This window comes from Helicoverpa armigera, chromosome 24 (genome assembly GCF_030705265.1).
Source record: "Helicoverpa armigera isolate CAAS_96S chromosome 24, ASM3070526v1, whole genome shotgun sequence".
In the NCBI taxonomy this organism is placed as follows: Eukaryota; Metazoa; Arthropoda; class Insecta; order Lepidoptera; family Noctuidae; genus Helicoverpa; species Helicoverpa armigera.
The window spans coordinates 8,056,832-8,075,209 of NC_087143.1; the positions used below are offsets into that span (position 1 = coordinate 8,056,832).

At 36.7% G+C, this 18,378-nt stretch overlaps 1 protein-coding gene across 2 annotated transcripts; it reads right to left on the minus strand.

Annotated features, from left to right (window-relative positions):
- Positions 1-634: 634 nt before the first annotated feature.
- On the minus strand, positions 635-18,283 carry LOC110371170 (uncharacterized). Of its 2 annotated transcripts, none has more exons than XM_021327286.3 (6): positions 17,101-18,283; positions 6,220-6,376; positions 3,477-3,586; positions 2,959-3,114; positions 1,212-1,323; positions 635-836 (listed from the first exon to the last, which is right to left on the minus strand). In XM_021327286.3, exons 1-6 carry the CDS (start codon positions 17,989-17,991, stop codon positions 637-639), a joined length of 1,626 nt encoding a protein of 541 aa, XP_021182961.3. In that variant the 5' UTR covers positions 17,992-18,283; the 3' UTR covers positions 635-636. The 2 variants fall into 2 exon arrangements, with proteins under 2 accessions (XP_021182961.3, XP_021182962.3); XM_021327287.3 differs by lacking the exon at positions 17,101-18,283 and adding an exon at positions 13,821-14,677.
- Positions 18,284-18,378: the final 95 nt, after the last annotated feature.

Consider the following 18,378-nt stretch of genomic DNA (forward strand, 5'->3'; position numbering starts at 1 on the left):
AATCTGTAGCTGACATTAAGTGTACTTAGGTGCATTAATAAGGGTCAACAAAATGTGGGAAAAATGAGTCAGTAAGTTTATGTTTTGTCTATTATATCTGCCTAGTCTAAGTATACAGCGGGGTATCGGCGTTTTACAAGGAGCGACTGTACCTACCCAATGCCCCTTAGTAAGATTGGTTAACCCATTACTACTGACAAAGATGGGCAAATGAAAGCCCACCCATTGAAGCTCGTTCCCAAACTGCTCGGGTCATGTCATAAGAAACAAATTATGTATTTATTTAAGGAATTAAAAACATAGTGAATTTCTGTGCCAGCATAATGTAGCATAGAAAACCGCTAGCACAAAATATAAGTCTACAGTATTCCTGGTCTTCTAGGTACAGAGTAATCGGGATAATAAATAAAACACCACTCTATAAAGGCAGCCATTGTACATCCTTGGCAGTCATAACGGGTAGTCTGAAACCAGACTAACATAGGGGTATTGGGTTGCCCGGGTAACTGAGCTGGGGAGGCCAGATAGGGCAGTCGCTCCTTGTAAACCACTGGTACTCTTTTGCATCCCATGAGACTGGAGGCCGACCCCAACATAGTCGGGAAAAGGGCTCGGAGGATGAAATAAAACACACTTCTACAACAAGATGCCATTCTTATACATTCCAACAGTATCATCGATCCACTTGAGGAAGTTCCTCAGTGCAGTATACTGGACGTTCTTGTTGAAACAGATGCCTCGCTCCTTCGGGTCGCCGTGGAAGATGCCGGAGAGACACCAGCGGTCCATCTGCCTGGACGCGAAGATGCCGCCGTAACTTGGGCAGAGGGCTACGTCTGGAATTCATATTAAGTATTGTTTATTGGAAGGTGATATTAATGCCAATAAAATTGCAGGGTAGAGAGTTGCTATGGCTGTTAAAGTTAATTACAATAATCATGCCCAAGGATGACCAAGCTTCACCGCTGAAGATATAAAGTACCTATTTAAAATTTTGGTTTCAATCATACGTGAGATTGTTAATCGTATTTTAACTTAGGTAGTAGTTGACCGATTTGTATCTCAAAAATATATTTTAGAACCTATATAAAAGTAAAGGGCACAGAGACACGATTTGGTTGATCTCTATTCTAAGACCATTTCTGACTAGCTCTTCAACGAAAATTATTTTGACTTAAACATTAGGTGGGGTACAAAACCGAAATACTCACCATTACCGTATGTAGCACAGAAGACATCTTCGTCCTTGTCGAAGCATTGATCACTTTTCTGCTTGTTGAACAATATCGGGTAGAGAGCACCGTTCAAACCCCATGCTGTAGTCTGTAAACAGTTAAACATAAATAAATCGTTAATAGGGTATTTTAGTCTAGATGAGGAAAAAATTAAAAGTGAATTACAATGATTGTTTAGAGGAAAAGCAATCGGGAAATGTTAGTTTCACTTCGTAAGGTACATAAATATATTTTTTATTGCAGTTTAAAGTTTTTAGGTTTTTTTATCTGTCTTTGAACACTACGAAATGTCGCCGCCATGCTAATGTAGTCATTACGGTAGTAAACAAAAGTGTCAGTTAAAATTTTCAATACGTATCAAAATATGTATTACTGACAGCTGTAGTTTGTTTACTAACGTAATGACGTCATGACCAAAAAACAATCATGGCGTCCGTTGTGTGCCGCGTTTTCGCGAAATACGCGCGAAATTTGAAATTATGATAAAACAATTAATTTATATTCGTACATAACGTGAGAAAAAAAAATTATTTAATTTTTTAGAGATATATTAAGACTAAAGAATTTATTTAAGATATATTTCAAAAATGCATGTAATACCCTATTGACTATACTAATTTTCTCTATAACTAAGGGGAAACATTTTTTTTGTTTGTCTTCGGATCTCTGAAGGCTCCGAAACTGCTTAATCGATTTGAAAATTCTTTCATTGTTGTACAACTACACACCCCGATTAATATAGGCTTTATTTTTTCCAGATACGGGACGAAGTTCTCACGGGACTAGGGTGAATATACAGAAAATACCTAGTAAGAATTCTTATAGGTCTATCTTTTGCGCTTTCACGCCAAAACTACTGATCCAATTCGAATGAAAGGTAAGATAAAGTGAGTTAGTCTAAACAGCCTAACTTTTCTATAACATTTCCCGAACTTCTCCTAAAAAATGTGCAATAGACATTATCCTAATAATTAATAGTGTAGTTATAACTATAAAGTTAACTATCACAGACAACAATATAGGGATGCAATAAACCCTGAATGTCGCCCATTTTGTTATTCAAAATGAATTTGTTACTCATTAGAGATTCTTGCAGCGTACGACAAAATTAATTATTTTGACCAACCCTGCTTTTAAATGGTATAGTTTAAATTTTGCGCCATCGCAAATATTATAATGTAGTTTTTATCTAGTTTATGAGATAACTGGGTCATAAGTTTCTTTGATAGGTTTATTATTGTTATTGGTTTATTGAAAAACTAGGGCTACGCTAGGGCTACGCTAGGGGTTTCACCTGCGTCTCGTGGAAAACGACTTCACGTACGGATAAAATGTGGGCCGTCTTTTGTATTATACATTACAAAAATTGGGTTAGAAAAGTGGTTACAAAAGTCGGTTCAAGCTCTATAGAAACCATGTATAACGGAAAGGTTCTCCTTAAAATTATGTTAAAAAATATCCCACGACAGCATATGTCTATCTTTTATGGTTGACTCACAATAACTCGTGTAACTTCCGATAGCTAAGCAGTTCAGAGCTTTCTGATTATATTTACAACACTCTCACTCATCCCAATAGGCTCGGTACCCATAGATTTAGATAATTAGATAGGCTGGTGATTATTATTTCTTCCTCCTTTTGCACAAAGTCCAAATCTAACGCGGACGAAGTCGCTGGCAGAAGCTAGTTTGGATTAAACTTTTTAAATTTTTTGGTAACTCACAGCAGCCTCCTCAAAGCTATTATCCTGGTGGATGCAGGCAGACTGGATGTTCTCGTTGAACATGACTGCGTCTTCCAGCACCAGAAGAGCCAGGTCGCTGGCAGCTTTACCCTCAGCTTCTAATGTGAAGTTCGGGTGGAGAACCAGGGACTTTACCTGGAAAACCAAAGTCAGAAAAGTCAGAAGTCAGAAACACATATTTCAAATAGGCTTATGATTTTTTTTGTGTTTTTAACCGACTTCAAAATAAGGAAAGGGGTTCTCAATCATCATCCACGATGTATCTTTATTTTGCCTTAATTTATTTCGTAGCCTTAATGTATTTCAATGTTTAACGGTTACAAATACTAAGCATCTTTTAAAATGAGTATGAAAACTGGCGAAAATAGATTGATAAAATAAGAACATATTTTCTAATCATGTACTTCTCTAATATTTCAATTATCGGTAAAATAATATCAGTCTCTGTTAGTTTTTGTGAAACCAAACATAGGGTGCACTAAAGAAATACAATTTACCTTGTGAACTTTCTCATTGCCTCCAAAGATCTGCAAATTAGTCTTTCCAAGGAAGACCAGCACATTCTCAGGGTTCCACGTCTTATTGGAGACGGAAATACATCTCGCACCTAGAATCAAATGTTTTTGTGAGTTATTAATAATGTATTAACAATACGGACAATGTTAAGAGTGCCAAAAGTGAACGTTACAACAATATTTTAATAAGATTTAATGTAGGTATTTGAATTAGTAAGTAAGCTATAAAACTTAAATCAATCGAACACATCATACAAAAATAATATAAAGGCGAAAGTTTGTGACTGTATCTGTGTGGGTATGTTTATAAAATTTTCTCCCGCAAACGACTGAACGATTTAACCGAGTGCGAGAAGAGGTTCCCTCAGCAAGCATGCAAAGCGCTGATGGAAGCTAAACTAGATAAAAGTACTTTTCTGACACTTCGTTAAAAATTGTGAGGAAGTCACACAATTTATTACAAGTTATCGACATTCACCTTTTCTACCAGACCACAAAGTAAAATTACACTGAATGAAGCTCTCAAAGAAACTTTAAATAGAATAAAAAATAAAAGTCTATTCTTTCCAACGAGTCATTCAGGAGTCAAGCTGTTCTCTGTACCAGTCTGGGTAGGACCTTAGAGCATAACCTAACAGGAACTGCCATGAGCACAAATCTCTATGCGGAAAAGTCTCCAATTCTACAACAGCAGTAATATTTTTAATCACTGAGGAATGATTCGGACAATATGTACAGTCCTTGTTTATTCATAGAACCACTTTTCACTGCACCTATTTTATTTAGGTGTGTAATACGATTAGCCGAGCCGGTGGATCCGTTGTGTTAAGTCGTGTAATCTACCGTGTGCGAAGACTTTGATGTAAGTACAAAAAATTACACTACTTTGAAAACTGCTCGATCATTGATAACCGCGACTGCACATGAGAGAAGCTCTCATGACCATAACTAGATAATTAGCAATAGCTAATGTACCTACATAAGAGCGTGATCGGCGCTCCCGTACCTTTGGCACATGGTAAGCCACGACAATGGCGTCTCCAGCTAGTTACACTGTCTAAGATTTTCCACCAGTCTGGGTAGGTACCCAATATAACGGCAGAACACGGAAATGTCATTAGGAAGCAAACGTTGTAAGGAAGGAGGTCTGTAATCAAATTAGTGCCTCGTCTCGCCTCGAAGGGAGGCAGAGGCGAAAGGCAAAAAATAAAAAAAGATTGTGCTCAAACGCAAGAGTTCTAATATTAAATTTTGAAAATAAACCTTCTTTTCTTGATCAAAGGTCGGTATGTATCGTCAGCCAATTATTTTGATGGGATTATGGAGTTTGATCTGACGGTAGGCTGTCTTTATACACGAGTATCCTATACTTCGAGACTTTTAAAAGAAAAGTTAGTATGCTTGAACGCGTTGCTGTCAGGAATTAGTGCTCCAATGTAAAACGATTTCAGAATTCAGCCCAATTATCGAATTAGGTTACATAAACCTTATATAAAATAGCATTGACTGCCTCGTTGGTCTAGTGGTCGTAAGCGCGGTTGCTGTGCTCGAAGTCTCGGGTTCGATTCCCGGGTCGGCCCGAAATCACTTTGTGGGTTTTCTTAAAACTTTCACTAAGCAGCCTGTAGTCTGGAAGTTGGTGATTGATTCACCCGTGCATCGGAGAGCACGCAAATGTCGGTCCTGCGCCTGATCTCTCTCCGGTCGTGTCGGATTGCCGTCCCATCGGATTATGAGAGTGAAGGAATAGTGAGTGCACCTGTGTCTGCGCAAATGCTCGTGCACTATAATATGTTCTGTGCAGCTGGCTGATCTCCTTAAGTCGCCGTGGCCGAAATCGGCCGTGGACGTCATTATTATAAATATTATAAAATAGCATAATATACAATTTTAGGAAGCATAATACGCTAATTTACATCCGTTTCGCGAAGTAGTTAGTAGAAAGCAGGACAAACCGCGAACAAAGAACAAAAAAAGTACTTTAAACCCTAATTTAGGTCATAATCTAATTTCGCAGCCAACTTTGAAATCCATTCAACCGAGGTGTGATTGATTAACGGACCTCCAAACTTTGCCTACAATTAATAGACCCTCAGCCTTGCAGACCGACTAAGGTCTAAACTTGTTACAACCTAAATGATTGGGTACGCCGCGATTTCATGTAAAGACTGACTTGAAAGTTTTTTTTTTATATTTTGGGAAGGGTTTTAGAAACGGATTTAGGAAAACTTTTGACACCGGCTGTCATTCTTGTAGGAATGTTTTGGTTACTGAAGATCCTTGAATAAAAATTATTGTGTTATCTTTATATGACTGGTCAGTGTGTCTGCCAGTATGAAGCTTGCATAATTAGTCTATTTTCTCCTGACGCAAAAGTAGGCTATTTTAAGTTTGACCACTGTTTGTCTGACTGTTTGTGGCTAAGTAGCACTATAACCGATTTGGATGCCACTTTTTTTAGTTGAAGGTTGGTTCCAGTTTCAAAGTTTAGGAAAATGTTTGACATAAGTGTGAGAAAGTTGGCCATTTTGAGGACTATCTTTTGTGAATTTAAAAAGTGTAGTTATGCAGCCAAGTTTCAATAAATGATGTGGGGGTTGAATAGAAAGAATACGTATATATATTGATTATATCTATTCAAGTGCCTCAGCCAACATACCACATTTCGGCAAGAACTCAATTCATTCCTCAATTCTAACCCTCAAAAATTAAACTCCCAACTCACCAGTAACAATGACCTTCTCCGTCAGCAACGCTCCATCGCAGTAGTAGCTGAACTGGCTGCCCCGATCCTCGCTGGTGACGAAGATGCTCGCCACCCAGGGGTACACCGTCTTCGTGAACTGTATGCAGGCCGCGTCACCATCGCAGGTGGGGTCCAACTGCGAAGATACGGTAAATGGTTATTTTTCAAAAATAAATATTATTTTTAACTCACTTATAGAATCTCGCTTATATTAGCTTCACTTGTAACTATGTATGTAGGAAAATCTTGGAATCTTAATTTTACCCACTTCCCGGTCTTCGATTAGGATGAAATTTTGCTCCAAGTTCTGATGACAATATATGACAGTGTGTTTTTTAGTTTTTTAAACTATACATTTTTTTACCTAATATTTGATTCAAAACATAAATTGAATCTTTTTTCGACTTTCTTTTCAGAAATCCTTTTTAGGTTTCTTGGGTTTGGGGTTCGGTTTCTGGGGCAAGGCGAAATTGATTCACAAAAGTAGTCCGGAGTCGTTAGCTACGGCAGTAATTTTTTTCCATTTTAAATACGAGGCACTATTCCATCAATTATTACCTAAATATCTAAAAGATATGTCTAGAATTTTAATTACTTTAACCTTAACCTTAGAATCCAAAAAAATATGATTTCTCACAAAATAAAAAGAGAATTTACAGCTCAACGAAATGAATACCATTTTTTCAGTGAAACCCTTCCATAATTCAAACCGCGTTGAGGTTTCAAAATTAAAATTAAAAATTAAAATTTTCCCGGCATGGCATCCATTTTGGAATGTTTATGGTAATAAATAATGTGTAATGGTTGATAATGAGCATCTAACGACCTATAAAAAACAGACAATGGGATTTTGGATATTTAAACTAGTATTTAATTGAATACTCTATATTCAGGCACTAGTCGTCACGAGCAATTTTTTTTAAATTCTGATAAAAACTATACTACCTAAGTCTTTCACCAAGTTTCAGTTACTGCGTGCGTAGGTATAGGTACCTCATCTAAATCGGATCAGCCGTTTTACCATAAAATTGTTACAAACTAAAGTTCACATTTGTAAGAACAAAAAACCCATTTCTGAAAAGCTTGTTTGTTTGAACGCGCTGGTCTCTGAAACTACTTATTCGTTTTATTTTTTGTTTATCTGCATTACATAGCTCATTAATTGCGAAAGGTTATAGACTACTTTTTATCTGGATTCACAAAGTAGTTTCAACGAGACACGGGTGAAACCGCTATAAAGGAGCCTAGACTAGTTTTCCATACTGGTGAAAAACTTTCAGCTTCAATACACAAACACATATTCATAAGTAGTTAATAACTTTATTTCCAAAAACCAGAATTTAATCAACACTTTAATTAGCCACCCTACTTTCTTGAAGATGCCTAACAGTAGAAACCCTTTGAAATATTTGAACCAAGTTTAGAGTGCCAATCCATGTTCCCTTTGTCTTAGAAAAACTTGTTCAAATTCATGGAGTTAATAACATTAAGAGAACACGCATACTACAAACTTTTAGTCGGCCGATAGTTTGTTTGGGCTCATAAATCAGTATGAAGATGAATGGTAGTACGCAGTACGCACATTACAAAGATCAGATATTTAGCCGGTATCAGACAGACTGAAAACTTTGATTGGACTCATCATCATCCTCCGAGCCTTTTCCCAACTATGTTGGGGTCGGCTTCCAGTCTAACCGGATTCAGCTGTGTACCCAGCTGAGTGCTTAACAAGGAGCGACTTCCTAACTGACCCCCTCAACCCAGTTACCCGGGCAACCCAATACCCCTTGGTTAGACTGGTATCAGACTTACTGGCTTCTGACTACCTTCTGTCAATGACAGCTGGGACCTACAGTTTAACGTGCCATCCGAAACACCAGTCCAGTGATTGGACCCAAGATTTTCTTAAAAAGGTTTTTTTTCCAACCAGTTGGTCAACTGTCGGCCGATTGTTAAGTCTGCAGTTTGTGGTACTCTAAGTAATTGGAAGACAAAAGGCTGTATAATTAGCGTGTTCGTATTAATTATTGTTGGCGAATTGAGATACGGAAGTTGCTTTGTGATCATTATTTATTCATGTATGCTGTATTATAGGGTATTAGAATAAAGTACCTAAACATTTGAATGATAACAAAAATTGAAAAGCAGGGAAAAATTAAAGATTAGAAATATGAAACCGTAAATAAAGACAGAAAAATTACAAATTCTTAATATTCTAAATGTAAAGCAACTGTATACTGTATTATGTCTCTTTGTAATTTTAATATTTGGTGCGCAAATAGTCTCAGAAAGGACAAAACTACTTCTTATCCGGGTGTGGGAAGAGGTTCCCTAGAGCTGCGGGGAAACTTTTATCATTTATAAGCTACATTATTCTTACACGTCAATTAGGTACGTCTCATTACCCACATCTTTTCCGATTTAAATAAATATGAAGATTTCAGAAGTCTAGTTCTCTAAAATTATCTTCAATACAATACTTATTCATACTCATTTAATTTTCACCTCGCGCACTGACAATCCGAAGCCATGTTTACAGTTGAAATTCTCTCTAACAAATAAACAAAACAACAGTCAATGTTCTACAAAGCCGTTCCGACTTCCACACGGAACGACTTCTCACACGAAACGACTTCATAAATACTCAACAAAGTCTTTAGAAATCTCATGTAATGAATAGTCACCCATTACAAGAGTAAGAAAACCCGCACAGTGCAAACTTTTAGTCGGCCGAAAGTTTGCTTGTTAGGGTTCCGTACCCAAAGGCCAAAGGGTAAAACGGTAAAACCTATTGTTTTCGCTCCTCTATCCGTCCGTCCGTCCGTCTGTCACCAGGCTGTATCTCATGAACCGTAATAGTTAGAGAGCTGAAATTTTCACAGATGATGTATTTTTGTTGCCGTTATAAGAACAAATACTAGAATTAAATAAATATTTTGGGGGGCTCCCATACAGCAAACGTGATTTTTTTGTCCGTTTTATAAATAATGGTACGGAAGTCTTCGTGCGCGAGTCCGACTCGCTCTTAGCCGATTTTTTTTTGTTTTTTTTTTTAATGGTAAATTATTAAATGACCCTTCCCGCTGTAGGTTAGCAGCGTGAGAGAGTGTCACACTCTTACTGACTAAATCCGTCTTGTTCCGTCGTAGGCCTTTTATGTACCAGGGCCGCGGTAACTCTTTCGAACAATCCTGCAGCCCCGGCAGGCCTTGGCCCTGTTGGGCCCCGCTGAAGTTTGCTTGGGCTCATAACTCATAAGTCAATAAAGATATGAATGTTAGTATGCATATAACAACGATCAGGTATTTGGCCCGGTATCAGCCCGATTAAAAACTTTGATTAAATTCACTATTTTCTTTAAAACATTGGGTCAACTGACGGCCGACTGTCTTCCAACTGTTTGGGCTGCAGTGTGCGGGTACTGTAAAGTCGGCCATATGTAAAATTGTCTGCATTTAATACCTTCGTCGCAAGACGCCTTGTTAAGTGGAAGACATCTCTTAAATGAGTGTTTTTTTTTTTTAGTGTGTCTTTGACTTCCTGTGTTACGTTTTGAGTGTGTAAATAACTTTTTAACTGACTGCATCAAGACAGAATCAAGGTATTATGTAAAGTAAGTAGATGTTGAGTTTCTTTGTGAGAAAAGCTTGGAGCTAAGTAACAGACTAACAGCTAAGTAAGATACAATGTAAGGCTAATCTCATGGGTACCTGATTCGATTTTAAAGAATATTTCAGTGTTTGACAAGCCGTACGTCTTACAAGGCTGTATATGTAAAAGTTACTTTTCATCCGGGCTCACCAAGTAGTTTCTTAGGCAGGGATGACTGTAGAACCGGTGGCGGAAGATAGCTGATAATAGTGTAAAGTACCATAGCAAAAAAAATGCCCAAAAATTTATGTAATACCGACCGTTTTCTTCAATCTGCACCATGCTTCTTCCCAAAACAAACAATGAATTTGATCGCCATGAAAACTTTCTTCCTTCTCTTAACGAATAAGGAAACTCTCATACGTTAATTGTGTTCTAATTGCAGTAGATCGACCGTTGAGGAAAAACTTTGTGTTTTTTCAACATAATTACAACCTTGAAGGGAGCACCATTATTTCAAACGAAGTAATAAAGTTAGTAGGATACGGTATTTTAATAAAAAAAGAAGATACAAAAATAATGTCCTCCTAGCCGATTTATCGGCCAGGTCGCTGTTCTCATATAAGGCCAGCTGCGCAGGACATATTATAGTGCACGAGCATTTGCGCAGACACAGGTGCACTCACTATTCCTTCACTCTCATAGCCCGATGAGACGGCAATCCGACACAATAGGGGAGAGATCAGGCGCAGGACCGACATTTACGTGCTCCCCGATGCGCGGTTTCTAAAACCCACCAAACGATTTTGGCCCGACCCGGGAATCAGCCGCGCTGTCGACACCTAGACCAACGAGGCATTTAAAGATGTTGCAGAATTATAAATACGCACTGGTAAACAAATAAATAAGATCAATCATTTCAATGTACATTAAAATTTTCAAACAAACAACAAAGTCTCATTTGTGTCTCGTACATCAAACACAAAACTACTTATAGTCGTTGTAGTCACAACAATAACTGCACTTTCACACTTTTTTGTACTGGATTTTTCGTAAGATTTTTTCGTATGGTTTTGTGTCGTTTGCAATGTGTCACTCATAAATTCTTTATCCACTCAGACTTATTTCTATGATTCCAAAGTTTAAATATCACATGTCTCCACAAAATAACCATCACACTTCGTAAAAACAGTAACATTTCAGCCTTCAAAACACCGCATCCACAACACCCTCCCACTATACACTCTTTGGCCACATTCAGTCTTTTGTGTTGGTGATTGATGATCACACATCGCGTGATGCCCACTATCAGACGCAGCCACTATCACGTCTTGCTACATCATACACTGGCTTCTCAAAGGGCTGATGGTATTTTGAGACTAGATTTCTTTAAGAAAGTAAAAATTCTAGTCGTGGTAGCCTCTCAAGTATGAGTGTCTTTCATTCCAGGTAAAGAAGGCAAGAAACAATGTAACCTGTCTAAGTTTGTATGTACTTTTCTAAGTATATTTTGAACACCAATGACTGAGTAAAGGTGAAGATAACCTAGAATTTGTCTGAAATCGGTAATATGCTTTGGGCAAGTGTGGTGATTAACGCTCATTCCTTCTTTGTATGAGAAGAGGCCTGTGGCCTGCAGTTGGACAATAAAAAGACTGATATTATGTAGTTATAAAACTATATTTACAAATCATAATTACGGTTCTAATCATAGAAATTAGTCCTAAAATAACTTGTTTTGACATTACTTGTCCTTTACAAATTTTATGTAGTACCAATTTTTTCCCAAACCTATCGTAAATCCCAATAAAATTCACTACTCACACATAATTCTTTTTCACAAAAGATATAAATAAAAGACGGGCACATAACATCAATCGTTACCAAATTGCTGGCCACACAAAGCCAGCAGGCCCGAACAAAGAGCAGACAATGCCGGGAGGCAAGCCAGTCAACATGTATAGGGACGGAGGAAGGAATGATAGTGGAGATACCATAAGGAAGGTAGGTCAGGCGCCTTCTTGTAGGTCAAATACATGATGACGATGATGTCCTCCTAGCCGATTATCGGCTACGGTGGCTGTTCTCGTGTAAGGAGATTGACCAATTGCGTAGGACATATTATAGTGCACAAACATTTGCAGACACAGGTGCACTCACTATTCTTTCACTCTCATAGGTCATGGGTAATGGGTTATTAACTAGGAGTTCTGGTTCTTTAAGACATCTGTCAACGATTTTTGTTGAAAATAGGTGGGTCCTAAGAAGGCGTAAAGGTAGATCTAGTCGCGCTCCTCGTCTCATTAACAGCCGTATTTTGACGCGCTACTTTCTTATGTGATTTTGCGTTCTCTGTTAGTCATTTTGTTCTCCATGTTTTCAGGGCGATGGGAAATTGTTTTCCCAGCGATTCGAAATATTCGCGGTTTTTCACACGCCTGCCTGTCCGTATTTTCTGTAGAATGATTGATTTGAAGTCTCGTTGAACTGAGCGATTGGGACACACTGCTATTTTTTTTGTATGGTCGGTAGGAAAAGTTTGTTTTTCATGATGGGAAAATGTGTACTACAGTCAGTTTCGCTGGCTATGCGTAACAGCGCTCAATTGTTTTTCTTTATTTTTGTAAGGCTGACCTAACTTTTTGAGACACTTAAAAAGTTTGCAATGTCTTATTTAGGATTGCTTACATCTAAAGAAAATTATCCACCCTTATAAGATCAGCCTGTGATCTGTCTGTCCATCTTTATTTTGTGATTGCGTGTCAATATCAAGCTTAGATTAAAACAATATGATTTGGAAAAAAAGCAAATATTTCAACACTCTCTTAGGAATCAAAACTCTTAATGATTGATAATAGTACGAGACTTTAAACTACAAACATATAACAATGTATTTTATTGTATTTAATGCTTGGGAACCGCATTATCCGTGTGTGAGCCAGCCGTGGAGCTATTGTTTAATGTTTTCCTTCATAAAACATTACTCGCAGTGTTCATCACTTAGTCAAAGCGTTTTTAATAAAACAGAGATCGTTCTAGTTTTATATTTTAAACAAATATCAAGAACTAGCGGTTCCCCGTGGTTCCACTCGCTTACCGGAAAACTAACGTACCGCATCTGGATTAAAAGTAGCCTATGACCTTTCTTAGGTTCTAGTTATGTATGTACAAAATTAATTTAATTAAAATCGTTTCAGTTGTTTTAGCCTGAAAGATTTAAGACATCAGCTTTTTCCCAGCTATGTAAGGGTCGTCTTCCAGTCGAATCGAATGCAGCTGAGAACCAGAGCTGTACATAGAGCTACTATCTTTCTGACCTCTCTAACCCAGTTATCCGGGCAACAAAATACCCCTTGGCAAGACTGTACTCAGACTTTCTGGCTTCTGACTACTTCTAAGGATTGCCAAGGATGTCCTGATGCATACTAGTTGTAATTGTTCAAGTAATTGGTACATGACTACCAGATGTCATTTATTAAGTGCCATTTGTAAAATTGGCACGATTTACTGTTGATTACAATGTGTACTGTATTCTAATTAAATTAGGTATTGTATTTGTATGAATTAGACTTCCGTAGTAAGGAAAATACGGGTTCCGTATAGCGATATTGTTCATATTGAATCATTGTTAAGTATTTGCAAATTATTCCTAACATTGTCTTTTTTTACTATTTATTAGCACAGAACAGTCATTACACAGAAAAAAGTAGTTCATATGTTAATTACTTCTGTATAATATCTAGACACACTTAAATTTGATGTTTGGGTTAGTACAAAATCTTGTGGTTTTTGTAGTTTTGCAGTTAAAAAATATTTTATCTTTTAGGCATCCTTTAAATAATTTCGATAAATAAATTCCAGAGTTTTAGCTACATATCTCAAGTTTCGTCTAAATTGGTCTAGCTGTTTCACTATCAAGACATCAAAAGTTTTGCTAGTATTTCTATCGTAAAGAAACCGTGGGGTCCTATAATATCAATTTTACTTACCTCTACATCACTGGTAGTTTGTTGTGGACTTAGCTCGGTAGTATTTTGAACAATTCCAGTGGTGTTTGTTACCAAATCATCGATAGTCGATGTTTCTGTAGGTGTGTATACATTCTCTTCATTTGTAGTATCTTTATACATTTCTATATAATCTACAATTGGGTAGTCTGTAGAATTGTCCTCATTGATATCGTAATATGTAGTATCAAATTCTTCTATCTGAAATACCTCATTCTCTCTCTCTCCGCCTAGTTTTTCAATAATCCTTTTTATTTGTTCCGTTTTATTTTTAACTCTAGATACAAATCCTGGTTTAGGACTTTCAGTTGTTGTGATGGTTTCTGTTCTCTTCTCATTTTTCTGCACTTGGGTCGTTGTAACATTAACATCTGTTGTGGCAATTTGTAAAGTTCCATTTTTACCTTCCGATTCTTCTGCTAAGTCCACGTCAATTTTGGCATTCCCCTTTTCAAAGTCCACGTTAAAATCAAAACTTTTGACGAAAATTTTAGTCTTGTTATTGACATTTTTGAAAATTAAACTTGTCTCATTCAAACGATTTTCAAACCAGTTTGTGATGTGCCGAAGGATTTCGTTCAAATCTTCAACGCCTACATCTTTGATTTGTCCGAATTTTGGTACTTCTAGTGTAATATCAAAATTTTCTACAACTGATGTTCCTTTTAGAGCTTCATTTACTAATTTAGGGGCACAATTAGTTTTATTTTCACATTCACTCCTAACACTCGCGAGGAATATAGCACATACCACGATTGGTATTATTTTCTTCATATTTACTAAATATACGTGAACACACTACATGAGTTCTTATACAAATGCATACTATGAATTGTTTTGCTGTTCGTAACATATTGTTTGTACGTTCTTTGTGGACTTTATTTGCGTTGAATTAAGGTTTATTTTCGATTGTTTGTTTTGCTTTGGGAAAGATGTCTTCACCTTGAAGTTTCGTGGCTTCGTTGACTTTGATGGACGATCGCAATAATTAGTGAGGATTGTTAGGACTTAGTGACAAAAGGAGCGGGAAGCGGATTAGATGTAGGTACAAGTTATCAAACGCACTGACCTACGATAATCGCCCTGTCTTAGTAATTGCGTCTGATTATGTATCCGTCTGATTGTGACAAGTTAATAGCTTAACAAGTGAACTAAAGCCGTAGTAATACCATTAAGGCAATTATGGTCAAGCGCTAGGGATATCAATCTATAAGCGATATTAAAATTTTGAATAGGCATGGAAACAACGATGATTCCTGCACAGGCACATCCTAGGATTTTTGTATTTACTAATTATGTTAGTTTTAAACCAACTGTTATTTTTCACCCCAATTACTCCCATTGGCAGATTCACCCACTCTTCCTGGTAGCGACCAGAACTTTTCCTTATAGTTTTCCACGGACCTGAATAAAAAGTAACCTAATAGCCTTCCTCGACGAATGTGCTATGTAAGTAACACAGATTTTTTTTATGTACAGTTCCTGAAATTAGCACTTTCAAGCAAACAAACAAACTCTTCAGCTCGACTGCTAAATATAGCCCAAACTAAACCTAAAAATACTCACAAAAAAAACATACTCAATCTAATTTATTAACTAAATAAATCGCTCTACCCACCAAGGTCGTGGCCTTACTCATCAAAGCTTAGACAGACCGGTCACGATCAACAACTGTAAGATTTTAATTGTCCAGACCAATTACTGGGTCTTTGTGATTTGTGGCTTCATTTCCATGCCTATTATTATTAATTATTTTTATAGGAGGGGTTTTTGTAATATTTCTATGTAAGGGTGCGGTGTTTTTGTGTGATCTATTGCTATAATTGTATGATCGATATACTTTGAGTCCTTGAAAAATCTCGACCTACTTTTTTTTCAGGGTCTTTTATTACAAGAAAATGCTAGCCCTTCTCCTACCTTAATATCCATGTGTAGTATATTCCCTTGAATATGTTATATTGTATTTTTTTTTGCACTTAGTCTATGTAGCTAAAATAAGGTAAGTCGTGAGGATCGCTGGTAGTAAATATGAAGATATTTTTATATCATAACAGCAAAAAAACTACAATTAAGTACCAAATTTTTTGCGTTGAATAATTTATATAGTAGTAATTTAAAGCAGTAGCTTTAAAGAAAAAAAAGGCATTACTAAATATGTAGTTATGAAACAAAACCTTTAAAATATTTGACCTTTAAAAACCAACCGTACCTATATAGTTGCATTATATCATCATCATCAGCCTTTTTTTGTCCCACTGCAGAGACGCGTTCTCTTCTCATAGAGAGAAAGCCTTCTGAAATACGGAGAACTGGGTATACCTACAACACCCATCCATGAATCGACCGCGCAAAACATTACTTAACCATATAATATCTACCCTCCGAAGCCGACCCCAGCATATAGGTGAGAAAAAGGCTCTGAGGAATATGATCTACCCTGCTACTTAGCTGTATACTTTATTTTAGTGTCCCACTGCATAGCTGCGGTCTCTTCTCATGGAAAAGACGTGCTAAAATACGGAGAACAGGAACTTATGACATAGACTACTACATAACTAACCTTATGTTATCATTACAAGTATGATTTTTAAAAGCAAAAAGAGTCATAAGATCCGTAAACACCTTAATTTAAGATACTTCTATTCTTCTTAAAAGTCCAATAAAAACCGAGGTTAACAATGTACAAGAGCAGTCTTAATTACCAATTACTGCATAGCATCACCCGTTACTTGTAATCTACCATCAAATGACTCAACCAATGTGGATTGCATTGTTATGAAAGACAAATTCTCATAAATTACTTCAGTTCTAAGATGAATCGTTATTTTTTAATCAGTATTTGTTAATTTGGGAGTTAATGGGGCTTCTTTCTTACGAGTTAGCTGGTTTATTTAGCAAGAATCAACTTTCATTACAGAATCTTCCAAAGTACAATGGGAAAAGGAAATCACTCACGTATTTACACTCACATTCTAACCTAGCTAGATCTTTGTCGAAAGATATTCATCATGAAATATTATAGCAAACTTATAAAATAAGGAAATTCTTAGTACCTATCTTTAATTTTTTTACTTTGATTTATAACTCAGGAATGACTGAACCGATTTGACTGAAAATTGCTAAGGTGTTAGCTAAGAACGAGGAGATAAATACAAATGTGCCTGTATCCGAGTAATCAGGGTCTGAGAAGTAGTTCAATGGAGTCGCTTGTGAATCCACGGGCAAAAGTTAGTAGAGACTAAATAGGAATAAATAAACTCACCATCATAATTTTTTCAGGTTTCCCAGTAACCATTTCCACGTCATCAGAACTCCTGGTGCTCATCTTGCTCATATCAACCAGGTCCTTCATCAACCTCTCATCATGTTCGTCATCAACCAACTCGTTTTCGTTCGCTTTCGTTGTTAAAACAACCGGTTCTTCTGTAACCTCGTCAACCATTGCTTTGGAATCATCACCAACCAGATAACCTTCTACTGTTGTTGTATGTTCTATGACAGTTTCTGGTAAATACTGTTCAGTGGTGTCATCTTCATCAACACATCTTTTTATTTTATCACTTACTGTTGGTTGTACTGTGTAATAAAGTTTGGTTACTGCCGGTTCTTCACTAACTGTTGTTTTAGGTAAATCGTCGTCTACAACTACTCCCGTAACTACTGTTTTTAATATATCTACATTTTTTTTATTTACTTTGGTTTCATCTTCAGTACCTACGTTCATAGGTGGTATTTCTTGTTTTAAAGGTTCTTCAAGAAATACATAATCAACAAATATAGGTCTTGTAGGTAACTCTATGTAATCTTTCAATTGTTCATACACAATATTTCTCTTAACTTTGCCTTTCGGATCTATTTCATCTTTCATGAATTCGTCGATATCAAAATCATTGACTGTTGATACATCAATATATTCTACATCAGTAGTTGTGTATGTTTCTGTCGTATATGTATCTACTTCTACAACAGTTAATTCTAGCTCTGATATCGTAGGAATCCTTTTTATTGTGATATTCGCATTTATGTAGTTATAAACATCTGGCCAGTACCTCGCACTATATAGAAATGATGATATAAGAAACATTATCACAAATAACATCATTAGAATTAGCAGTTTTATTATCATTTTTAACATTGACTGTGATAACTTCATCTTGGTTTCTTGTAGCTTCTTTAGTACGAATATCTTCAAAATTACCACTTTTGTGCACACTAGTTTCTTACACTATTTAACTGAGTAACGTATCACTTTTGAAAACACTGTCAATAATTCACAGACATCTATGTATGTGTGATTACGAAATGAAGTTCAAATCAACACTAGCTTGAAAATCCAAAGTGTGGACTCCGTAGGGATTTTCTATAGGATCATTTAGGAGCACATATATGGTAGCTATTGCGCAGTATGAAACAATACACCATATACTTGCCTTGTAGGTCGGGAAGCACTAATGGTTGCTCAGTTTAGATCTAAGATCATCAATATAATCAGCCTGTATGTATGAGTCAGTATGTCAGCTGTCAACAGATTTATTTAAAT